The 26,227-nt window shown below is 49.8% G+C and overlaps 1 protein-coding gene across 1 annotated transcript in view; it reads right to left on the reverse strand.

Moving 5' to 3' along the window:
- The window catches only part of NOVA2 (NOVA alternative splicing regulator 2), a 43,912-nt gene extending 17,946 nt beyond the window's left edge, over positions 1–25,966 (reverse strand). The window contains exons 1-2 of the mRNA XM_056846093.1: positions 25,858–25,966; positions 2,116–2,259 (exon numbers count right to left, since the gene is read on the reverse strand). Coding sequence (XP_056702071.1) covers positions 2,116–2,259; positions 25,858–25,942 — 229 coding nt within the window. The 5' untranslated portion in view covers positions 25,943–25,966. The remainder of the gene's footprint in view (positions 1–2,115; positions 2,260–25,857) is intronic.
- Between the last annotated feature and the right edge of the window lie 261 nt (positions 25,967–26,227).

The following is a 26,227-nucleotide window of genomic DNA, read 5'->3' on the forward strand; positions in this document are numbered from 1 at the left end:
CCTCTCATCCCAGGGCTGAGCCCAGAGAGGGAACCGTTTGGGATGATGGGAAGGCAGGACAGGCAGGGTTGTCCAGTGGGGCAGGGTCCGTTCTCCCTGCTCTGAACATCAGGGAGGCGGGAGAAGAGCAGGACATACACTAACAAAAGGAAAGGCCTAAAAGAAATGGAGGCGGGGAAAGCCAAGGAACGCATTATTACTTATAATAAGGATTTATAATTTGCCACCTTCCTGGGGTGCAAAAGGGTTGCCAGGTTGCTTGGATTTGTGGGCAATTGATTGGATTGGCTGGCTCGGAGCAGGGGCCGCGTGCAACTCAATTACATTGCTTTTGGGTTTACCCCCAGAAGCGCCGCATTGGGCCGGGACACTTTAGGGTTTGAGTGCTAAAGCATCCCACTGCGATGAGGTGCTTCTGGGGGTAAACCTGGAAGTGATGTAATTGTGCTGTGTGCAGCCACGCCCGTGGGATCACCACTCCATCCCCACTCCAAAAACCTCCCGCCAGAGGAGAGGGGGGACCTGACAACCCTAGGTGCAAACCAGTGTACCTTAAAACCCTGCTACATAAAAGGTATAATTAAAGCCCCACAAATGGCTATAAGCTTTCCCCAGTTGTCCAAGCCATCCTCCTACACAACCAACAGGGCCACGTCCACAGGACTCAGTCCTCACCAGTGGCAGGAAAGAGACCAGTGGTCTGATTCAGTATCAGGGAGCTTTGTGCATATGTCCTCACCAGTGGCAGGAAATAGTGGGTGGGCCACTTGGCCACTATTTCCTGCCACTGGTGAGGACATATGCACAAAGCTCCCTGATACTGAATCAGACCCTTGGTCCAGCAAGGCCCGTATTGCCTACTCAGATTGGCAGTGGGTGTCCAGGGTCTCAGGCAGAGAGAGGTCTTCCATATTACCTACTACTTGAGCCTTTCAACTGGAGATGCTGGGGATTGAACCTGGGACCTTCTGCATGCCAAGCAGATGTGCTACCACTGAGCCATGGCCCCTCCCAGTGCCCTACAGCCCCTGTCATCACCTCCAGTAGCCTCAGCCTGGTCTGAGACAAGCAGGTCTGTGGCAACACCAGTTGCTGGATCATCCTGGGTCCTGGGGCATTTGATAATCCCAATCTGCCCAAGTTTCCCACTGTGTCCAGCTCCAGTACAGGTTCACAAACACACCGGCTCAATGGCTGCACCCCGTGCCATGGGATAACCTGTACTCCCATTCTGCAGATGCTCCATTGGCGGCCCCTTTGTTACTGGGCTCAGTTCAAGGTATTGACTATCACATGACTTTGGTCCCTCTTATCTGCAGGGCCGCCTCTCCTCCTATGCTCTGCTGTGACAGCTTCGCTCCTCTGAGCAGGGCCTTCCCCAGGTGCCGCCCTCCAAATGGGAAAATCAACTACTGCCCATGCACGTGTCTTCTCCACTGTGGGCCCCACCTTGTGGAATGGGCCGTCCAAGGAGGCTCCCGCTCTCCTGGCTTTCTGCAAACTATGCAAAACTGAATTATTCAGGAGGGCCTTTTTGCACAGGTAAGAGGGGTGCCCTGCCTAGAATGATTCACAAAGTTTCTTGGATCAAGGATTAGGGACTGTGGTCTATACTGCTGCATACTGCAAGTAGGATCCTATTACATAATTTTTGTACATCTTAATGTGTCATGTTAATGATTATGCGATGCTTGAGTTCTGTCTTGTAAGATTTCTGGTTGGTTCCAGACTTCTACAATCCCATCACATTGTTTATTGAATGTCCCCTTTTGTTGATTTTACCGACTCACTCCGTGTAAACTGCCCTGAGTCCCTGTGAGAAAGGCAGACTATAAATCATGTAAACAAATAAATAAATATGTGTGACTGATATTAGTCGCAGGCCTAATAGCACAAGCAGAACTTCCAAATCTCCACCCTAAGTGCAAATCCTTTTCAGAGGAGCGAGTCTGCACATTCATCAACCAGGGACAGGCACGTGTCAGCATTTCCCAGGCTCTGGGTTTGGAAGGCCGCCCGGGAAAGGATGCTTTAGCACTAGGGGTCTACATCCACGGTCAGGCCCTTTCCCACTCAACTCGCTCCCAAACGGTGTCTTTGTTGGTCCAGACTCACCTGGATAGAAGTCCTTGGATTTGGACAGTTTGATGGTGGCTCCCGTTTCCTTCTGCAGCTGCACAATGGTTTGGCCTCCTTTGCCAATGATGGATCCAGCAGCATAGCTGGGGATCAGGACCTTCAGGAAATACTCGCCATCCTCTGAAAGAGAGGAGCAGAAATGGAGGTGATGTGGCGTCATTGAAATCCCGCACCAGGCGAGAACTGGGGTGGAGTCTCACGACCATCTGGACCAGAGCAATTGCAGGAAAATAGCATTCCATCCCAGAAACACCTGTTCATAATGAAAATCAGACCTGGCCCAGATCAGCTTGTGGCAGGCCACCACAAAGGGGGCAGAAGGGTCCCAGCTGCCTGGAAGCCAGCAAAGGCGGCGCCCCCCCTCCCCCATAGGTGTTCTGGGCAGGTGTTTATTGTTGTCAATAAATCCAATCTGACACAAACACATATATGCCAAGACACCAGCCTTGTCGCAACCCCCAATTCCTGCACCTCCCTAAATCTGCCCAGCCCATTTTAGATGCCTCAGAATTCCAGTTGTCATTTCATCCCCTCACCACCACCACCACCACCACCACTCCGCGCAAGCAAGTTTCCAGTGCTCTCGATTGGATGAAATATGTATGAAATCTTGTAGGGACAAGGATATCTTCAGAAAAGGATACCATTCAGAAATAAAACTGCCGTGTGCTTTATGGTGACCTATCTCCAGGGTTGGCCTGGATAGCCCAGTCTAGCTCGATCTCATCAGATCTCAGAAGCTAAGCAGGTCAGACCCTGGTCAGTAATTGGATCGGAGACCACCAAGGAAGTCCTGGGTCACTACACAGAAGCAGGCAATGACAAACTGCCTATGGTCTCTTGCTTGGAAAACCCTACAGGGCTGCCATAAGTTGGCTGCGACTTGAAGGCAATTCCCACCACCATCTCCTCTCAGAGTGCTTCTGCCGCACCCTGAGAATTTTCATTTCTAACCAGGAGTGTGATTCCAGCCCTTTGGGCTGCCAAAATTTATGACAGCCATCTCTTGCCTTGCAAACAGCAGGGCAGCGGCACCTCGCACGGGTTGGGAGATGCAGGCTCCTGTCCTCGGCTTCCAAACTAAAAAGACGAGCTGGACAAAAAGGAAGGGGAGTGGAGAGGAAAGGTAAAAGAGAGAGCGCGGAACATCAGATGGAAGAGAGAGAATTTATATCTGGGGGGGACAGCTTGGTCCTCCCCAGGAGAATTTTTTTTCTTGGGAGTGAGCAGATGCAACCTCCCCGAGGCCTTGGGATTTCAATGTAGCTTTGACAGTGCATAGAGACGATGCCAGCAAAATCTCAGGACTGGGAACAGGGCCAGCGTCAAGGCTTCCAGCATGTCAATTTTTGTCATTTCCTTCCCCCGCCCAGCAGAAGCAGCAAAATGGCTGCATTTCTGCCTGATTAGAGGTTGAATGCAAAATAGCCATGCTGGGTGGGGGAGGGTGAAAGCCTGTCCTCACTTGGAGTATCTTTCTTCTAAATTCTCTCCTGGGGGTCCCGGCCCGAAAAGTGTCCAGCTGTCCTCGACCAGGGCTTTCTCAGCCATGGCTCCAGCCTGGTGGAAGTCCCTTTCCATCAAAACTAGGGCCCTGCAGGATCTCAAACAATTCCGCAGGGCCTGCAAGATGGAGTTATTCCACCAGGCCTATAGTTGAGGACAGCTATGGTTTTATCATCAATCCTGGCCTCCCTACCCCCCAGCCTCTTATGTTTCTTAAATTTATGGGGGCCCTGGTTGCCTGCAGGCCCTGCTGCAGCGACGCCTATGTTTTCTATGAGCGCCATCAGTTATTTTAATTGTTAAATTATTGAATATTACTACTATGTAATTTTCTGGGGGTTTATTGTATTTTATACTGTTTTATTGAATTTGTTCCATGTTGTGAGCCGCCCTGAGCTCGGCTTCGGCTGGGGAATGAGGGCGGGATACAAAACTAACTAAATAAATAAATGAACATCTTAATGAGAAAAAAATATGAAGATGCAATTATCTTTATCCGCATTTATTTATGTGAGACACATGGAGCAGAAGACTTCTTGGGTTGATTTAATACTTTTAGATACTACAGGTTAGATCCCACAGATGCATTCTGCCAGAAGAGTCTCTTTTCTCTAGAAGAAGGCTCTTCCAGCTGAGAAAATTGTCACTGCTAACACAATGGATCTGTGGGATCCGATTCTGCCTTTCCGCAAAAGTGGGCACAGAACAGTCAGGAGAAAAGTCAGAATAGCTCCAAGATCTAGACTTAGAGTTGCCAACTTTGGCTTTAAAAATTCCTGGAGATTGTGGGTGGAGCCTGGGGAAGGAGGTGTTTGAGGAGGGGAGGGACTTCAGTGGGGTCCCTAGAGTCCACCCTACAAAGCAGCCACTTTTTCCAAGGGAACGGATCACTGTCATCAGGAGATCATTTGAAATTCTGGGAGATCGCCAGACCCCACCTGGAGGTTGGCAACCCTAGGTAGACTGGCATTCCCCCGCCACACAAGGGCACGGATTTCTGCATCCAGCTCTTGCCACTGAGTTTTTACTTGCTGTTTAGGGTGGCTGCCGGACTCCTGTCTATCTGTCTGGTACAACTTGCCCTTCCTCCACGACACACAGGGTGGCACCCGTCGTTCTTCCTTCCCCATTTCATCCTCACGGTCCTGGTAGCTGAGAGACTGACAGGCCCAAGGTCACCCAGCACACTCTGTAGACAAGTGGCAATTTGAACCCCAGTCATCCTGGATGGCCCCGGCTAGCCCAGTCTCGTTAGACCTTGGCTTGGAAACGAAGCAGGGTTGGCCCAGGGTAGTATTTGGATGGGAGACCGCCAAGGAAGTCTGGGATTGCCACCCAGAGGTAGACAATGGCAAACCACCTCTGTTTGTCTCAGCTCTGAACTGGATGGCCCAGGCTAGTTGGATCTCATCAGATCTTGGAAGCTAAGCAAGGTCACTCCTGGTTAATACTTGGATGGGAGACCACCAAAGGAAGTCCAGGGTCACTATGCAGAGCAGGCAATGGCAAAACACCTAGAATCATAGAGTTGGAGGGGACCACCAGGGTCATCTAGTCCAACTCCCTGCACAATGCAGGAAATTCACAACTACCTCCCCTCACACTCCCAGTGACCATTAATGCCCAGAAGATGGCCAAGATGCCCTCCCTCTCATGATCTGCCTAAGGTCATAGCATTGCTGACCAGACGGCCATCTAGCCTCTTCTTAAAAACCTCCAGGGAAGGAGAGCTTACCACCTCCTGAGGAAGCCTGTTCTACTGAGGAACCGTTCTGTCAGAAAGTTCTTCCTAATGTCTAGATGGAAACTCTTTTGATTTAATTTCAACCCATTGGTTCTGGTTGTTGCCCTCCTCTGGACACATTCCAGCTTGTCTACATCTTTCTTAAATTGCGGGGCACCAAAAACTGAACACAATACTCTAGGTGAGGTCTAACCAGAGCAGAGTAAAGCGATACCATCACTTCGAGTGATCTGGACACTATACTTCTATTGATACAGCCCAAGATCGCATTTGCCTTTTTAGCTACCGCATTACACTGCTGACTCATGTTCAGTGATTGGTCTACTAAGACCCCAAGATCTTTTTCGAACACCCTACTGCTCAGACAAGTCTCCCCCATCCTCTAATTACGCATTTGATTTTTCCTACCTAAATGCAGAATTTACATTTATCTTTGTTGAAGTACATTTTATTAGTTTTAGCCCAATTCTCCAGCCTGTCAAGATCATCCTGTATCCTGGCTCTGTCTTCTACCGTATTTGCTACCCCTCCCAATTTAGTATCATCTGCAAATTTAATAAGCATCCCCTCTGTTCCTTCATCCAAATCATTTATAAAGATGTTGAACAACACAGAGCCCAGCACAGATCCCTGAGGCACTCCACTAGTCACTCCTCTCCAAGTGGATGAGGAACCATTAATAAGCAGTCTTTGGGTGTGAACTGTCAACCAGTTACAGACCCACCTAAGAGTAACAGGAGCTAAACCACATTTTCCCAATTTGTCAACCTCTAAATGTCTCTTGCCTTGAAAACCCTACGAGGCCCAGCTGCAACTTGACGGCACTTTCCACTGCCACCACTCCCCTGTCTTCATCTGACACTCTAACCACCACACCACGTCGGCTCTCCATGCTGATATAGGGTAATGTGCTAGTGTGCATTTTTGTGCATATTCAAAGGGTGCAGACAAGAACTCCAGTTTCACCAGCCACCTCAAGTAGCCATGCACATCTGCCTAGGAACAACCCTGGTCTGGAACTGGCTGGCCGCATCACAAATCAACTCCGCCATAACATATTCTTGCCCCCCATCTTCTAAAGAAAGCTTTACAAAACAAGGTGTGCAGTTATGGCTCTTCTCTTTTTCTCATGCCAGAGGATTTGATAAGCGCTCACTCACTTAGCAGACACAAAATGCTCTGCTTGTGTTTATTCTTAGATTAGAGAAAATTTCAAACCATTCTTAGGTGGGTCTTCATAACGGCAGACACTTGGATGGCACCGGTGGAAGTCCTTTCACCACTCCAAGACAGAATGAAAGGGAGCCTCCATGTTCAGATGCAGTATATTTCAGGGCACCAGACACCCGGGAACAAATGGCACCAGGAGCAGCCGTCACCTTGGTAGCTTCCTTGCAAACTTTCAGAGGTAACTAGATGCCCACTCTTGGACAGTATCTCTTACATTTTTATCCTGTCTGCCCTCCAAGGATCTAAGGGCAGTGTACGTGGTTCCCCTTTCCCTCATTTTGTCTTCACAACAATCCTGTGAGGTAAGTTAAGCTGAGAGAATGTGACTGGCCAAAGGTCACCCAGTGAGCTTTATGCCTGAATGGGGATTTGAACCCTAGTCCAACACACTAACCACTACTCCTCACTTGTTAGGCTGAGAGCATGTCTGTGACCCAGGATGACCCAATGGGGGGCGGTCACAGCTAAGTGGGGATTTGAATCCAGGTCCTTATTTGACACTCTCCAACCACGGCACCACAGTCATTCTTTGGTCTCATCGTTTGCTCAAAAATTATGATTCCCATACCCAATAAACAGAACCACTTATGGTCAATGCTGAATGCCAGAATCTCAGAACTTCAATACAAAAAATACAGGGCATCTAGAAATAGGTTTGGTTTGTTCCCCAATGTGGCAGCGACAGCTGATAACCCGACCTCACAAGAGCGACTTAACTTCTTCCCCGGCTACATAACAAGCGACTTCCTCCTTTGCCCATGAAACAAGAGCACCTATTTTTATCTGGCCTTGGCGGAGGGGTTGGGCCGCCGTGGCACACGGCTTACTCACTCGAGACTCAGGCCTGACCTACTTCTGCTCTGAATCCCCTGCTGAGGGAAATGTCAATGGCGAAGCTGGAGAGAAGCTTTTGTGATAAGCGATTTGGGCCCGCTGCTGCGTCCAGATTGTAACGGTCCCCCAGGGTATGGCATCAAAGCCCTCCGAGGAAGAAAACAGATCTTTCTCTCTCTCTCATTCTTTTTTTGGAATGAAGCCATCACACAAGGCCCCGAACTGTTCACTGGGGCTCCATCAACGGTGGCCTAGAATCCAGGCTAGGATAAGACACCTCTTTGCCACCATTTCGGAAGGCCGACCCATGAGTTTGGCTTTCAAGATGGAAAATCTACCCAACCTCTGATAAATTATGTGGGGCCATTCTCCCAGGCCAGCCCCATTGACATGAATGGGAGGCTCTGCTTATTTCGAGATATTTATTTATTAGAACATATATATCCTACCTTTCCTTGTGGTTCCAGGAGGCTTAAAATAAAAGTTGAACGCCCCCAGCTAAAACCAAAGCTAAAATAGCAACCCCCAAATTTCTCCCTCCTTAAAAGATGACTGACATTCAAACCAGACTACAAAATCATTTCTTGTGGGCGCCTGGCCATCAACTGGCCTGTATGCTGGGTATGAGACAGGCTGGTTTTGACACTTATGTGGTGGTAGTAGAAAGTGCTGTCAAGTCACAGCCAACTTATGGCAACTCCATAGGTTTTCCAAGGCATGAGACGTTCAGAGGTGCTTTGCCATTGCCTGCCTCTGTGTAGCAACCCTGGTATTCCTTGTTAGTCTCCCATCCAAGTACTAACCAGGGCCCTGCTTAGCTCCCGAAATCTGATGAGATCTGGCCAGCCTGGGTCATCTAGGTTAGGGTAGAGACAAACAGAGGTGGTTTGCCTTTGCTTGCCTCTGCATAGCACCCCTAGACGTCCTTGGTGGTCTTCCATCCAAGTACTAACCAGGGCCGACCCTGCTTAGCTTCTCAGATCAGAGGAGATGGGGCTAGCCTTAGCCATCCAGGTCAAGGCAATACTTACCTAGGTTTCTTTTAGTTGCCTTCTATTTGTGACAAGGTTATTTCTGTTTTTTTCATTGCTTCCCTCATAAGCTACTTCAAGACACCATGGGTGGTGGAAGAAGCAGGATTTTCAATATATGTTTTAAAGAAAAGATCAAACCAGTAAATAAAAGGTGAGTCCACATGTGTCTGTCCTATGACAAGATGTACCAAAGGCTAAAAGCAGCCGCAGAAGGGTGTGCACAAATACTGTGACTCAGATTAGGGGGTTAATCCTTTTCCCCAGGACATTTCCCCCAATGCAACACCCCCACACCCCCACACACACATAGAGCTGCTATTTGTGCCCCATAGGGCAAAAAATGCAGCTGGTGGTGGCAACTGAGATCAGGAAAACAGTGCACAAAGAAAGAGTTACAGCCCCCTCACCCAGTGCACAGATCCGAATCTCATCCCCCCACATACACACCTAACAAATGACAGCCAGGCCATCATCACCGGCAGCGGGGCAGAACCCGGGCTTCCAAACCTTTGCGGAGAAAGCATAATGCCCGTTTTTATTACTGGGTCAGAACTGCCTCGTGACTATTACAGGGTCTTCTTATCCTTCAGAGCAACTGAAAGCAGGGAGGTGGCAAAGAAAACGCGAGGACTGGATTTCTACCAAACTCACCCTTGTGCCTTCTTTCTTTCAACACGTGCCGTTCCCTTCCCCACCCCAACACATTTTGCCAAAACAACTAGAAGCTTGCTGAATAGAATTTTGTTCGAGAGCATGATTCTGCCTTCACACAAAATGTACATTTTTTTCCCTGTCTATCGCCAACTTCTTCAACATAAGCACATCCCCTCATACTGTGGAGAAGGTGGCTTTCCCCAGAACCTCTGAAGGGAGATCCCCTTGGTAGCTTCGGGGTATTTATTCGGAAAGTGGTGTAATTCCCAAGCAAATATTCAAGCCATAGTCTCCCTGGGCTTCTCAATTCAGGACTTTTAATGCTGCCAATGCTTAATAAATGATATATGATAATAGAAGGCTTATTCCACACAACTGCTCAAAGCAATTCACTCTTCTGTGCTTTTGGCTGACCACAGCTACTTGAAGAAACATTCAGGCCTGGCTTCGTCTCTTCTCCTCCCCAGCTACTGCAATGTGTACTGCTTGGAAAATTTATTCATAAACCTGAGCAAATTGTTCTCCTCAAAAAGAAGAAGAGTGGATTTTTATATGCTGATTTGCTCTACCTTTTAAGGAGAATCAAACCAGCTTACAATTTCCTCAGCATTGCTGACAGATGGCTATCTAGCCTCTGCTTAAAAACCTCCAGGGAAGGAGCACTTCCTAAGCCATGACCTTCGACAGGCAGAACTGATGAAAACACAACCTAAGCCCCCAGGTCTTGCACCTTCTTACCTAGAGCTGCATAGTCTCTTTTAATATGTTAAGGGCTGTGTTGGGCAATATCATTTGTTCCCACATGAATGAGCAAGAAATAATCTGTGGGCTTGATGAGTCTTCCTACCCTTTCTGTCACATCCTGGATGCATGCACCTGGTAGACAGCAGACCTCTCGAGATGACAAGTCTGGTCGGCATACTTTAGACTCTACCCCTCTCAGTAGGGAATCCCCAATTACCAGAACATGCCTCTTCCTAACTTGGGGAGCAGAAGATTGAGTTCTCTCACGTGCAGGACCCTGAGAAATTTCTTTCACGCTTTGGGGGGGGGGGCGGGGTAGCCCTTGTTCTAGTGGCCCAGATTAGTTCACCAGATTAGAATCCGCTGCTCCAAACCATTACACCATGCTGGCCACTTTCTCCAATATGAACCTATTCAGACCCTGAGATCACCTAGTGAGCTTTGCGCTGTGCCCTTTCAACAGGTAGCAACACGTGACAGGGTCTTTTCAGTGGTGGCACCAAGATTATGGAGCATCCACCCTCAAGACGTTTGCCTAACAGCCTCCATCATGGTGGCTTGCAAAAAGTTGGAAAAGACAGTATTATTTTGACAGCACCCTAGAAATGAGGACATTAAAATGGCCAAGGGGCATTCTGAGTTGAGCGGTCCCAGCAACATCACTACCCAGTCGCAGCTTGCTCAGCCCAGACTCAACCAGCATCCCCAGTGGCGTGGCCAGCATTTCTGCGGTTTAGCTTCACTTGTTCCGGGTCCCAGTGGCCCTCCAGAGCAGTGGTCCACCAGGATCTTCCTCGGTAAGTTGAACGGCCAATCCATCCCTGGATTGAAGATTGTTTGTAACCTCCTATGAGTTTTAACTTTTTATCTGCCAGCTCTTTTTTATCGCAGTTGACTGCAACCAAGAAATCCAAAGGAGACTGAGACTGGAAAGGGCAGCCATGAAGGAGCTAGAAAAGATTCTTTAGTGTTAAGGATGTGTCACTGGCAACCAAGATCAAGTTAATTCATGCAATAGTATTCCCCTTTACTATGTATGGGGAATCAAGAAAGCTGACAGGAAGAAAGTAGATTCTTTTGAAATGTGGTGTTGGAGGTTTTATGGATACCATGGGCCACCAAAAAGACAGATCAGTGGGTTCTAGATCAAATCAAGCCCAAACTCTTCCTAGAAGCTAAAATGACTAAACCAAGGCTATTGTACTTTGGTCAAATTATGAAAAGAGAAGACTCACTGGAAAAGGAAAAGTCGAAGGCAGCAAGAAAAGAGGAAGACCTAACATGAGATGGATTGACTCTATAAATAGGGTTGCCAGCTCTGGGTTGGGAAATACATGGAGATTTTTGGGGCGGAGGCTGAGGAAGGTGGGGACTATAATGCCATAGACTCCAATTGCCAAAGCGGCCATTTTCTCCAGGTGAACTGACCTCTATCAACTGGAGATCAGTTGTAATAGCAGGAGATCTCCAGCTACTACCTGGAGGTTATCAACCCTGTCTATAAAGGAAGCCATGGCCCTCAGTTTGCAAGACCTGAGCAAGGCTGTTAGCGATAGGACGTTTTGGAGGACACTGATTCATAGGGTTGCCATGAGTTGAAAGAGACTTGACAGCATTTGACACACACACACACACACACACACACACAAAGATATTTTATGGGATGTGGAATGGTATGGGATAGCCCGATCTCAGAAGCTAAGCAGGGTCAGTACTTGGAAGGGAGACCTCCAAGGAAGACTTTGCAGAAGAAGGCGATGGCAAACCCCCTGTGCTTCTTACTAGCCTTGAAAGCCCCTTGCTGCTGGCATCACTGTAAGTTGGCTGTGACTTGACAGCACTTTACATACAACGAGATGTAAGCTGTTGTGTCTGGCTGCTCTGCAAAAATAAGTGCTCGCGCAAGCAGCTTACTCGTGTGAGCGGAAAAATGGGGAGGCTCAAGGAAGAATTTATTTAACACAATTAGAAAAATTCCCATCTCCCTAGCCAGCACAATATCCATTTTGTGGTGTGACGGGCGCTTTGGTTGCAAGGTGGTTGCATCCAGATTCTGTTATGCATTTAAACCACTTCCAACTCTACTAAACAGCCACACATTACAACCAAAGAACCTCAAGAATGGGAGTTCTGCAGAGCAGGTGGGGACCTCAAATGAAGATTTCTGAGCGCTCTCATGAAACCACAAATTCTAGATTTCTTTGGCGGGGGATCCCCTGACACTGAGAGCAGTTTTAAATCAGCAGTATTGGCTAGTTACTAGCAAGATTGTGTAGCTGGGAAGGTTTCTACAGAGTAAGCCTTGCATCTTTCCTCCTGACCAAAGAAAAAACCTTGATCATGCACTCCGAGAACTTGTGTTCTTGGAAGAAGCCAGCTTCATAGCAAACTCATGGGGGAGAGGTCTATCAGTGGCTACTGGCCATGGTGACTAAAGGGAACCTCCATGTTCAGAGGCAGTCAACTTCTGATTCCCAGAGCCAGGAGGCAGCATCAGGGGAAGGCCTTGGCCTCTATGCCCTGTGGTTGGCCCTCCAGAGGAACTGGTTGGCTGCTGTGAGAGACAGGATGCTGGACTAGGGGGACCCCTGGTCTGATCAGCTGGACTGTTCTTATGTTCTTAAACTAAGAGAGTGAACATAAGCAGGTCTGCTACTCAGGTGTATTCAATGGGACTTAGTCCAAGGAAACTATTTTTAAGATTGCGCTGTTTGTTCGCTGGGATATTGGAACAGGCCAGAGCTAACTAACTAGGCTTTGTGTGACCCTGGACCATTTGACACATTTCAAAATAAGAAATCCCCACAAGACAAAAGGTATGGGGAGAGGGTCGGTAGCATCTCCGGGCACCTCTGTCTCCTCCTGGCACCTCCATCTGTTGCTCACCATGATTTTTGTAAACCCAAAGGATCTTGTGGGTAAATCCACTTAAAAGAACTCCCGTGTGAGTAGATTAAACCAGTTAATTCATTAGCAACCTGCAATAGAGCTCAAGCTGATCAGCAAAGAGAAGCACAGCCCCCTTGGAGGAAAGCGCTTCTCCAGTCCTCCCTAAGGTTGCCAACCTCCAGGTGGTGGCTGGAGATCTCCCGCTATTACAACTCATCTCCAGGTGATAGAGATCAGTTCCCCTGGAGAAAATGGCCGCTTTGAAAAGTGCACTCTATGGCAACTGCACTGGCTCCAGCTGGAGTATTGGATCAGGTTCAAGGTACTGGTTTTGACCTTTAAAGCCTTACATGGCCTAGGACTTTCGTACCTACAGGACCGCCTCTCCTGGTATGCCCCCCACCCAGAGAGCTTGACGCTGTATGAATGATAACTGAGTGGTGGTCCCTGGACCACGGAATGTGCAGCTGTCCTCAACAAGGGCCAGGGCTTTTTCGGCCCGGGCTCCAGCCTGGTGGAGTAACACCAGGGCCCTGCGGGACCTAAATGAGTTCCACGGGGCCTGCAAAACGGAACTGTTCCACCAGGCCAACAACTGAGGGCAGCCACAAGTTCTTCTCTTCCATTACCATCATTGCTGGCCTCCCTGTCCTCTCCCCACAACTTGGTTTGGGGGTGGGGGTCCACTGACTGGCCAGGTTTCTCCAGTGCCTGTGTTTCGTAAAAACTAATGCCATCTTGCTTTATTGTATTTATTGTATTGGTTGGAGTATGTAATTTTAAAGTATGTTTTTCTGAATTTTAATATTGTGAAGGGCTATAGATGAATGAGGGCGGGCTACAGATGCATAAATAAATAAATAAATAAATAAATAAAATTATACCTCATTGAAGCCCCTCCCCTCCCCAAAACCTGCTGTCCTCAGGCCCTGCCCCCAAACCTCCTGGTATTTTCCAGCCCGGAGCTGGCAACCCTACCTCCGCTACAACCCAGGAATCTTAACCCTACCCTGAATTTAGGGTTGTCAGCCAGGTTGGAAAATACTTGGAGATTTTGGGGGTGGAACCTGAGGAGGGTGGGGTTTGGGGAAGCGAGGGACTTCAATGGGGCACTATGCCATAGAGTCCAATCTTGAAAGCAGCCATTTTCTCTAGGGGAATTGATCTCTGTCACCTGGAAATCAATTGTAATAGCAGGAGATCTCCAGCCACCACCTGAAGGTTGGCAACCCTAATTACTCTCACTGCCTCTTCCTTCAGCCCACTCACAGCAAGACTTTCCAAAGCCCGACCAAAGCATGGACGGGATATGTCATCTGAGGAAGTGAGCGGTGTGACTCAGGAAAGCTCATATTGAAATAAACGTTGCTAGTCTTTTAAGTTGCCACTGGACTTCTACTTTATTTTGCATCAACATGATAGCTGCCCCCAGTTGTTCCCAGCATCTAGGACTCAGAGGTATAATGCTCCTGAACATGGATGCTCTATTTACGTTTCAGGACTAACAGCCACCAAGAGAGCCGAATGAGCCAAGAGGAAAGGTGGGATATAAACTTTTTCATAAACGGAACAATAAAGTCCATGAATTTCAGCAATTCCTTTTCTAAAAAACTGTCTAAGTTACTGGCCGTTACCACACTCTTGTAGTAAATCCCATGTTAATGAGCAATGATGTGAAGTGTTTCCTTTTGTGTATCCTGAAGCTCCTTCTGATCAACTCAGTCGCGTATCCCTTCCCCAGGGTTGTCAATCTTTAGGTGGGGCTGGGAGATCTTCCTGAATTACAGCTGATCCCCTGACAACAGAAATCCATTCCCCTGGAGAAAACGGCCGCTTTGGAGGGTGGGCTCTGGGGTATTATTGCCCCCTCCTGAGCCCGTGTGAATGCAGTGCCACAGGGGCTTGGCACAGACCGAGCACCACAGAAGGGAGCAAAAGAGCTTGAATTGCATACTTTGCTTGGAGCTTGAATTGGGCCCGTCTCTACACCCTTTGGGGGGTGGCTCACCTGTGCCTTGTGGCTTAATCCTTCCGTTTCTCACACACCTTTAGCGCCAAGGTCAGTGTGATTCAGAAACTTAGAATATCTGACCCAGTTTCCTTAGCGTTGTTCCCAGTATGGGAACAACCAAACCAGCCGGGGAGGAGCCAAAGACCATTTTTTTTAGCAGGTACAGACCTTCAGACTCACACTAAAGAGGCCTGCACAAGACGCTTCCTAGGGTTGCCAACTCCAGGTTAGGAAATTCCTGGAGATGTGGGGGTGGAGCCCGGGGAGGGTGGAGTTTGGGGCGGACCTCAGTGGGGTATAATACCATAGAATCCACTCTCCAAAGCAGCTGTTTTCTCCATGGAAACTAATCTTTGTAGCTTGGAGATCAGTTGTAATTCCAGGAGATCTCCAGGCCTCACCTGGAAGTTGGCAAACAAAGGGGTTAGGTATGCTCTTGCTGCAGATCTGTTGCCACCTTGGGGTTGGGAAATTCCTGGAGCTGGAGCCTGGGGAGGGCAGGGTTTGAGGAGGGGAGGGACTTCAGCAGGGTATGATGCCATAAAGTTAGCGTTGCCAGGTCCTTCTTTGCAACCGGTGGGAGGTTTTGGGGGCAGAGCCTGAGGAGGGCAGGGTTTGGGGAGGGGAGGGACTTCAGTGCCACAGAGTCCAATGGCCAAAGTGGCCATTTTCTCCAGGTGAACTGATCTCTATTGGCTGGAGATCAGTTGTAATAGCAGGAGATCTCCAGCTAGCACCTGGAGGTTGTCAACCCTAGTCCTAGCTCTGGCACTGCCCTGAGAGCATTCACAATGCTGGCTTCATTTATTTGCCCCACCACTTTAGAAAGGGGGAGTACTGTTCGGCAAGTTAAGGTAGATTCTTAAAATACCCATTTTACAAATTGGCAAAACAGAGTCTGTGACAAGGATATGTTGTCCCTCTGTCTTAGACGTGGATGGCATGTTCTTTGCTCAAGGTCCTTAAAATCCAGAACTGGGGTTGGGGCTTCAGCCAGTTAAAAGCCTAAAGTGTGGAAGAACCAGTTCTGTGGAACAGCCAAGGCCAGATGGCGGTTAGTTATACCAGCTCTTCCCAATCCCGAGTCTTCATACTGCCCGCCAATGGCAGGACCCGATGTTGATTAGCTTTGTTTTCTTCTGAGGCTGGAGACCACATGGTCCCCTATCAGATTCATGGCCATGTACCTGTCAATCAATCAACCTTTCTGGCTATTCAGCTGTACTCTCCAACACTGCACAGACCAAACCAGTAGTACATTTCTAGTACTCCAACTCTCATATCCCACCCAAGTTCCCCACCACCACTACCAGCATCTTTTTTGGTGTTTTTTTGGATGCTACATTACTTCCCTTTTCCACAGCCTGGCTTCCAAAAGCCAGAAAGAGAGACCAGAATTGTCCTGCACTTGTTTATCACCGGTTCAAAATGCATCTCAGCACCTTTGCGTCATCTTTGTGTCCCTGCGCATGCAGTGATACTTGATAGATCGGCTCCCCACTCTGAGCTTTGAACTGAAGCATCACAACAGTCTTACCAAAATGCAAAACGAGGGCCAGCGGTTTAGAAGGAAGAGGTAGAAGGAAACAGGGACTGTCCCTGGTAAATAAGAAGCACACAGTTGAGCCGCAGGGCCCTGAAAGGTAGAGGTTGGACACTTACTATGCCCATGAGTAGCAAAGTAAATGCTGCTGGCGGCAGAGGACAGGACTCGCAACAATGGGTTTCAATTATGGGAGGAATATTAGGAAAAAATGATTTACAGTGAGAGTAGTTCAGCAGTGGAATTGGCTGCCCAGGAAGGTGGTGGCAGTCTTCAAGCGGCGGCTGGCCGAACACTTGTCAGGGATGCCCTCGGTTGATCCTCCATTGAGCAGGGGGTTGAACCAGAAGGCCTGTACAGCCCCTTCCAACTCTATGATTCTATCCTGTTCATTAAAGGAAGAAATAGAGGGGGGCAACACCAAACCAAAACCAAAGCAAAGAACCAATTGGTGTAAGAGAAATAATGTTTTAATAAGTTCTGTAACCTCAACATGTTTCATGTAACCTTCTTTAGGGGGATCTTTTGCTTTATTGCTTGCATAGGAAGCTGAAGTAGAAAAAGATCCTCCTGAAGAAGCTGACACGAAACTCATTGGGGTTACAGAACTTATTAAAATATTATTTCCCTTGCACCAATTGGTTCTTTGCTTCTGCTATCCTGTTCATTAGCCATAATCAGCAGAAGGGTACCATGCCCACCTGAGCCTTGCTATCCCACAACAAAAGCCGTCAGCCAAGGCATGGATGGTACATATTACACGCAAGCGGCACAAAATCCAGAGAATAAATTATGCTCAAGGTCTCATCTGAACCTGAGCGTCCCAGCCACACGTGTCATGTCCCCTCTCCCCACACTCTGTAAGACAGGCCATTTTGGGTAGTACTGTTTAAAAGTGGGGAGGGGATTAATTAGTAAGTTTTTAAAAACCTGCTTAGGGTGCCATCCTGTGTGTCTCCCTCTCCGACACAGCACCACAAGGTTATGGCCCAAGGTCACACCGCAAGCTTCATAGCACAGGAGGGATGGGAGCCCAGATTTCCCCAGTACGAGTCCAACACTCTAACCACAGCCCAGTGGAACCCCCAATGGCAGCAATGAACCGATTCCAAGGAGAAGATATGAAAGGAAAAGAAAACAGCCCTATGAAGGGCTTCTTTCGCATTTCCTCCTTCACATCCCTGTGTAGGGTTGCTAGTGCTGGGTGGGGCAATTCCTGGAGATTTGGGGGGTGGATCTGGGGAGGGCAATGTTTGGGGAGGGGAGGGTCCTCAGCAGCGTATAATGCTATAGAGTCCACCCTCCAAAGCAACCATTTTCTCGGAACTGATCTGTGTAGTCTGCATACCAGTTGTAATTCCAGGGGATCTCCAAGCGCTTCCTGAAGACCGGCATCCCTCTGACCTAGGGTTGCCAGCTCTGGGTTGGGAAATACCTGGAGATTTTGGGGGTGGGGGCGGGTTTGGAGAGGGGAGGGACTCAATACCATACAGTGCAATTGCCAAAGCAGCCTTTTTCTCCAGGGGGACTGATCTCTGTCACCTGAAGATTAGCTATAACAGCAGGAGATCTCCAGCCACCAACTGGAAGTTGGCAACCCTACTCTGACCTTTGGCAAGCTCTTCTTTCTCTGGACTGGCCTTTTCCTGATCCACATTCATCTCACCTCTGCTACCATTTCACAACTGCCTGAGAACGGCTGTACCAGTTCACAGCCAAGGCCCATCTAGCTCCGCTACATGCCCCCCCCCACATGGATCCCATGGGTACCAGGGCACCTGCCAGCATGTCTGTGTGCCCACCACCACCTTCTGGAGCCTTAGAGGTAAAATCCAGGAGTCTGGAATGAAATGGGGAAAATACAAGGAAATTCTGGTTGCTCCCCACTAACTGACTTAGTAGCTATGGCCCAGGGCACTGGGCTTATCTTGGGCAAGTACTTGGCACCCACGTGCCCTCTGCCTGACCACAGAGCAAACCCTCCCCTTTCCCTGGATTAAAAAACCAACCAGCATCTCTTTCTCAAAGACAACAGTCACGGACGAAGTTGTTTTATGCTTGGGCCCCCAATTGCCAGCAGCCTTCTTCTGGGGGATCTGTTAGTCTTTCACTGTTCCTTCAGCAAGAGGACAAAATCAATAGGAGTTGGCAAAACATAGAGGGGAATTTTTAGCTGAGTGGTAAAATATATATTTTACTTTACTTGCACCATCGGCCTTGGCCTTATTTTTTATCTCTTGGTGACTGGTGCAGCCCTTTATTATCTCTGAGATTTTTTTTTATGACATCAGTATTGGTGTTTTATACCACCATCTTCCAAGAAGCTGGGGACAGCATATAAGGTCTCTTCTCCCCCGGTATCATCCTCATAAGAACCCTCCAAAGTAGACTGGGCGGGGGTGAGAGGGAGATAGAGTGCGGCTAGCAAGAGTTTTGAAACTGGGTGGGGATTTGAACCTGGGTCTCCCCACTCACTTGTACCACTACACTGCTGCACCGAATTCACTGGTGTTGTGAATGGCAATAGAGATGCCACAGACAGGCTAGGCAGAAAGGGATGGTTGGCAGCAGCACTAGCTGGAGTGGCATCTCAGCCAGCCAGCAAGCAATGGAGGAATTGGTAAAAATCACAGCAGCAGCAGGAGGAGGAGGAAGAGGAGAAGAAGACAGCCCGCTTTTTCTCAACCTTTAAGGAGTCTCAAAGCAGCATATAATCGCCTTCCCTTCCCCTCCCCACAACAGACAACTTGTGAGGTAGGTGGGGCAGAGAGAATTTGGAGAGAACAGTGACTGGCCCAAGGTCACCCAGCTGGCTTCATGTGTAAGAGTGGGGAAACCAACCAGTTCACCAGATTAAAGTTCACCGCTCATGTGAAGGAGTGAGGAATCAAATCCAGTTCTCCAGATTAGAGTCCACCGCTCCAAACCACTACACCACACTGGCTCTCTGAGTAGACTTCCACTGGCTTCTTCATCAACAATCCACCTTCCAGCACGCAAAAAGGTCAGGTTCAGGGCCTGCCAAGCTTGGCCAAAGCTGCCTCATTGTCACTGCCATTCTAAGGGGAGTCTGAGCCTCAGTACCAGGCATGGAATCAGCATGGCATAGTTGGCCCCCAAAGGGAGAGGTGCTCAGAACTGGTTGGGTCACGTCTAAGCTAGGACGATGATCAACTCCTGCTTTCTCCACTGCTCAAGAGTAGACCCTTGCATGGGACAGCTGCAAACAGCTGGATGGACAAAGACAGACTTTGAGGGCCAAATATTATAACCCCTTCCCCAGCATATTCCCTTGTCTTGCTCTGCTAAGACGTGAACACAGCAAGCCAGGGATTAGGAGGCGTTGAGAGATTCCCGGACCTAGGAGTAAGTGGGGAAAGCTGCATCTCTTGGGATAGGGAAGGATTTTGATTGAAAGAGTATCTTTCTTGGGAAAGGGTGGCAGAGAAGTCCAGGATGGCATTTCTCCTTTAAAAACATACAGAAATCTAATTCCTGGGAGTCTGCTGTGGTTAAATTACTTTTTAAAACAAGCACCAAGTACCGTACTTGTTAAAAATCTCAGTACCTTTCTGCTCACTGACCAGTGGGGGCAGGATTACTTTTAATAGAGCATTAAGAAGAGTATTGCCCGAGAGGTTTCTTTCTTGAGGACTAGAACGTTTGTTTTAAAAAACTGAAAATTCCTGAAGTCTTATCAAAGGGACCCTCACAGGATCTTCACCTTCTCAAAGAGCACAGCCAGATGGACCTCTACAATTATTCTGGCTGCCTCTTTCTGTTCTTTTTTCACTGAGCTATCTGTCTACGCTAACCAGAATACTCCTAATCCAGGAGATCAGGTGACACTGAAGAACCAATCCCACACCACTGCCTGCTGTAAAGTTACGTGATCTCCTTTGTGCCCAAGACCTCAACCATCCCCTCTGTGCTTAGAGTACAACAGCCTCTGCTGTAGGCACTTGCCCCTCGCCCCAGCCATTGGGGGCTGCATCTTGCCCATGCCTAGATTTGGATGCAAGATGGCATCCACAAAAACAGATACCCCTGTTGCAGCCCCCCGCACCACCACTACGGGGAGACAGAGAACCACAGGACTTGGCATGGTCTAGCAACTGAAATGGCCATCCTGTGTTGCCTAACAGCCACCAGAAAGGCCCACAATTCCATTTGGTTATCACTTCCCAAGAGCCAACATTTCCGGTACGATATCTTGATGGAGTCTGCCAGAGCGCCCAGAAGCAAAGCATCTTGGGGCAGTGGAGTGAATCGCCATGTTGCATGGTGGGATTGCTTGCGCCAGTTTCTGACACCCAACCTTGTTACCCTCATACTAAGACTGGGGAAGACAAAACCCTTCCCTGCTTTTTCCACGTACCCTGCATAATCTTATAATCTTCTCTCGTATCCCTCCTGTGCCATTTTTTTCTTTGTGGAACTAAAAATCCCCCAGCCTTTCTTCACAGGCAATCGAAACCCTTGATTGAACTGGACTGTCACCTCATTGGGGGGGGAGTTCCTTTCTTTCGATGTGAAATGGGATCATATTGGACTTTGGGGACCATTTCCTACTTACAGTACATGCTAAACTGGATGAAATCACAGTCATGTTCCCAAAGGGTTCCACCACGGCGACATCCAATTCTGGGAACAACTCAGGATTAGGGTTGCCAGCTCTGGCTTGGGGAACACCTGGAGTTTTGGGGGATGGAGCCTAGGGAGGGTGGGGTTTGGGGAGGGGCAAGGTATAATGCCAGAGATTGAATCCTCCAGCCATTTTCTCTAGGGGAACTGATTTTGGTCATCTGGAGATCAATTGTAATAGTGGGAGATCTCCAGGTGCCAGCTGGAGGTTGGCAATCCTCCTCAGGATTGAACGCCAGGTCTGCTCCCCTCACCCCAATTCTAAGCATAACCATTCCAGTCAATGATCATTTCAAATGCTTCTCCTTCTTTGCCGTGACCCAAATGTAGATTTATCCAATCAGTGCAAGGATACTCAGAAGTCACCCATTTGTGTAGCATTTTCTCCTTTGGCTGCCTCCTTGATCACCCCCTTTTACTTATTTCAAGATCACCCTCAGAGTTTTGATCAGGATGGTAGAGGTGGTGCATATCCCTATTACTAAATTACAGTTTGGCTTTGTAATGTCCACCCTCAGAGATGCGGAGGAGGAGTCGATTCCTCTTAATTTTTCTAGGCAATTTGACTCAATGCCCTCTGTGGCATTCAAGGAAAGGCCACGCCCTCGGCCTATGCCCTTCCTCCTTCTTTCTCTTGTAACCAGAGAGAACCACGTCCCTCGGTTCCAACAGGTTTCTGATACGCCCACTGATACCCATGCTCTCATTCAATATCAATCCTGCCATTGTGGCTGGGAGGAGGCTGCAGTTTGTCTGTGATCGTTTCATACACCGCAGGGCCCTTTGTGCACCCCATTTTCCTGACAATTCTGTCATTTGCCCATGGGCCAACTTGTATCCTATCCCCACTTTGAGGACCCGGAACATTTATGCTCACATCCCTAAAAGATTAATCATCCTAAACCCGGTCCTCCTCAGCTTCTATCAGCACTCTCTTGGAAGTCAGTTTAAAAGCTGTTCTCTGTGCCCTCCCTGATATGAAATGCCAACAGTTTGGTTCCATGTGGGTCCAGGCAGAGACCCTCTCCTTTTGTGCAGGGACACAAAACGTCCCCTTGGAGCTTTGTAAATCTAAACCCTCCTGCCTGACACCACCCTCTCATCCACGACTGAGAACCCTACAGCCTCCTTGTTGGGCCCGACTATCTCTGAAAATGCTGCCTCAGGGGTCCTGGACTTTCAGTGGCAACCTAAAGTTCGATCCCCAGGACCACACAACTACATTGCTTGGTGTGGTTGGCGCTGGTACACCCCAAAGCCCACTGCCTCCTGCACTCAACCATCTCAGCCTTAAACAGCAGGGGGACAAGTTGGCAAGTCGCTATGAGATTTTCATGTCCACTGCAAACCCATCTTGCAGTGTTCTCCACTGTCAAATATCCCCCTTCCAGGAGCACACCCTCAGAGGTGCTTTCTCAGCAATTCGTCTTCTGAGAAATGGGTCCTTTCTAGGGGTTTGTTTGCCTCTTCCTCCCTCAGGTGGGCTCTCAACCTGCCATAACAACAGAACAACTGTCAGCTGGAGAATCATCACTCTCCACCTTTCTTGCGGCCCTCCTTTTTATATATATATATATAATTATTATTTTTGCCTCAAAATCCATAATACCCAGGAGTTCACTGCACCAAATGGACACCTTCTGGCTTCTGTTCAGCAGGCAGAGTCAGACGTGGGACCTCCCACCCCCATGCAATGCACTAGGGATCGCCCACTTCCCCCCTGCTAGATTGCAAGCCTCGTTTGGGGCTATTTCATCTTTAAGGTTTATTTTTCAAGCTAAGACCTGTGCAGTAAGTTCAGAAAGGTCTTGTTTTAAGCTCAGGGTAGCCGTGGGCAGGGCCACTCTTCCCTTGGTTCCTTGGCCCTGCTGCCAAACCAGCACAGGTGTTCAACTCACCTGGATCCTTCCTTACCTCTCTCTCAGCGTTTTGTCGCTGGAGTTCCCTCATGCCCCCAGAGCACCCCATTCCATTTCAACTTGCCCCAGAGATACCCCCTAAAAAGGCAGAGAATTTCCCAGGGGTTGCAGCCTTGAAATTTGGTCTGAAGGGTCTCAACATCTCCGACTGTCCCCTGCCCCCCAGTCTGGTCCAGGGACCAGCCTATTTTGCAGCCATTTGGGGAAACGGGGCCCGCGGCCAGCAAAAGAGAAATCGCTGGAACAAATCCCCTCCTCGCCTGGAGAGTCAAGTTCTTGCCATACCGGCAGCCAGAAGGAGAAACACGACTCCTCCAAGGTCACAAAGGGAAACCAGGGGCTGACCCTGGTCCCAATGTCCAACCTAGATCTCCAGGTGGTGCATTACCAGCCTACAAGCCATCAGGGCCACAGCCATCAGCCCAGAGATGCCCCTGATGCCAGGGGAAGAAGACCTTCTTCCCATCACAAGGCCTCACAGTGCCCTTTCCCACTGCCAACCTTGAAAACCTCCCTTGCCACAATCCATCCTGGGTTCCTTCCCACCCCACTGTGCAGGCGACAGCCAGAGAGCCGGCTGCCATCCGTCTTCCTTGGGTCAGCACCACTGCCAGTGACGTGGGCCCTCCCTGCCACCAGGAAGGCCTGTTTTTCCTAGCACAGCTCAAAGGGGATGGCCTGGGCCTCAGCGGAAGCCCCCGAGGGTAGCACGAGCCCCTTCCCAATAGCCAGGATACATCATTTCACACAGATCTGCCCCCCACAACGGTCACCGGACACATTCCTGTCCACCCAACCACTCTGTTCCCCTGCGGCTCAGATGCCCAAACTTCAGCCTGCACAAAAACGTCCCACCCAATTTGACCTTCAGCCCCACACGAGCAATGACCCCCAGATCAGACACCAGTGGCGTTCGGGCACCCCCACGGTCGCTAACCTCCCAGCTGGGCCTTGAGGCCTGCATGGCTGTCGCTCTTGCGCATTTCCTCAGCGATCGGTGTCCTTTGGCAATGCACGCTAGGTACCACTAACGCATCCCCCTCCATCGCCGTCACACTCCTTCTCCCCCCCCCCGCAATCACCCATCAATGCCACTTCTCCTCTTCCCTCCCCCCCCAAATCAACCACTGGAATCAGCCCAAGCCTCAAACCCCCCAGTTGTCAGCACTTAAAAAATAGAAAAGAAGGCAAGAACCAATAAAGGAGAATTGACCGGCTGGCGAAGGCCGCCCGGTGGCATTCTTCAGCATGTCCCTTCCAAGCTTCTGCTGCAGCACCCACCATTGCCAATGGCAGCCAGCCGGAGAAGGCATGCTTGGAATATTCGCCAGTCTTTGCTTCACACACACCCCCATACACACATTACTGCCCTAAACCTAAATCACACACACACACACCTCCTCTGCCACTGATTTTTATTTCTGATGGCTACATTACTCGCTTGAAAAGCCATCGTAAAAAAGAAGGGCGATTCCCCAAGAGGATGGCTCTTTCAGATGCAATATTTATCGCTTCTTGCCTTAACGCCGGAGCTGGCAAGCCTCTCAAAATGTTAATTACATGGGGGGGTGGGGGCTGGAGCCTGCCATCTGAGCCAGAAAGGCAACCTTTTCCAATGCATTACTATTAATATTATCATCCTCATCATCTCTACAACAAGACAAGGCACAAAAGCTGCCACTTGGAGCACAACAAAATGAGCTTTGGCCGCCCTTCAGCAAAGGAAGGGTGAGTCAGAGTGTGGGGGGGGGAGGCGCAGCATTCGGGGCTTCACAGACCCCCATGCTCAGGCAGCTCTGGTGGCAACCGGAATCCGGGTGGTAGGAAAGAGGGCTTTGTCTTTTAAAGCCTTCATCTCCTTTCAAATGTCCAACAGTCTTGACTCTGTCACCCCCCAATTCATTTGGGATTTCTCCTCCCCCCTCCCCAGCTCCTCACAAATCCCAGGAACACGCTGTGCCTTCTGATGTCCCGGCTGTCCGCATCCTCTTTTCAAATTTTCACATCCTTCCCCTCTGCATTTCCTCAGGCAGACAGTAATGGGGGGGGGGGGCTGGGGGGCTGACAGGTTTTCCATAATGTCTCTGTGTGTGAGAGCGAAATCTCTCCACCTCCTTTCCCTCCTCCCCACAAGTAGACAGTTATTCTAACAGACTCCATTTTGACCTGCCAGCTGCATGTACATGGGCAATTTTTTTTGCAGAAAAATGTCTCTTCTTGTAAGGGGGGGGGGGTTAGATTGCTGTGCCCCCCCACACTTACCCATGCCAGGCAAAACAGATAGTTTATAGAACCCCCTAGCAGGGCTTTATCCCTCCAACTGCCTGGCTCCGTTTGTAGGAATGGGGGATACAGGAAGGGATTAATTGATGGGGAAGGAGGGGATCTTTTGAGTCCCAAATTGTGGGGGATGAGATCACCCCTCGCCCTAAGGGAGGGGGCAAAAGGGGAGGGGCCAGTTGTCCACATAAGTGGAGAAGGAACAAATCTAGGGAGGTGTGGGAGATGGGGTGCAGAAGGCTGGGGGGCAGAGGGATGGGGCAGGGAGCAGGTGGAGGCAGGTGAGCGGAGAGAGAGGTGCGGGGTTCGAAAGGAGATCGATGCAGAGATGAAGGAGAGGAAAAAAGTTCAGGCTGGAGAACAGAGACCGGCAGAGGGTGGCCACAGCCGGAGAGGACGGCCGAAGGGTGGGCATTGGAGTGCCCGTCTGTGTGTGAGGGGGGGGCAGCTCTGAAGGGAGATTTCGGGGTAGCGGCGACGGGAGATTAGCAGGGCAGGCCTCTGGGGTGAGGACAGAGAGCGCCGGGCATAGCCGGGCATGCCTGCCGGATTTCCTCAGACCCCCCCCCCCGCAGCAGCCCCTAAGGACAGCTCTCCTTCCAGCCCATGCAATGGCGGGGGGAGGCAGGCAACGTGCCCTGCTGACCCCCCCCCCGTCCCTCCCCACACACGCAGCATCCACTCACCTCCCGTGTTGCTCCGCTTGGTGCTGATGGCTTCCGTGGGGGTCTCCAAGGGTCTTTTCCTAGAGTCGGGGGGATCTGAATCCATGTGGGGCGGCGGGGGGGCTTGGGGGGGCTGCTGGGGCTGAGGCCCCCCGGGCTGCTGGGGCGGCTGCTGCGAAGCCGAAGGGAAGATGCCGTTCTGGTGGACGGAACCGCCGGCCATCATTTTCATGCCGAGGGCGCGGAGGACTTCCCCCCCGCGGTACCCGTGAGACTCCAGCAGGGGGAGGTGGGGGGGGGGGAGAAAGGATGCTCGGATTTGAGGGATGCTCGGATTTGAGGGAGGGGTGGGAGGCGGCGGCGAGGGGGAGGGGTGTCCAGCCCGGGAGCG

The sequence above is a fragment of the Euleptes europaea genome, chromosome 3 (assembly GCF_029931775.1).
Source record: "Euleptes europaea isolate rEulEur1 chromosome 3, rEulEur1.hap1, whole genome shotgun sequence".
NCBI lineage: Eukaryota > Metazoa > Chordata > Lepidosauria > Squamata > Sphaerodactylidae > Euleptes > Euleptes europaea.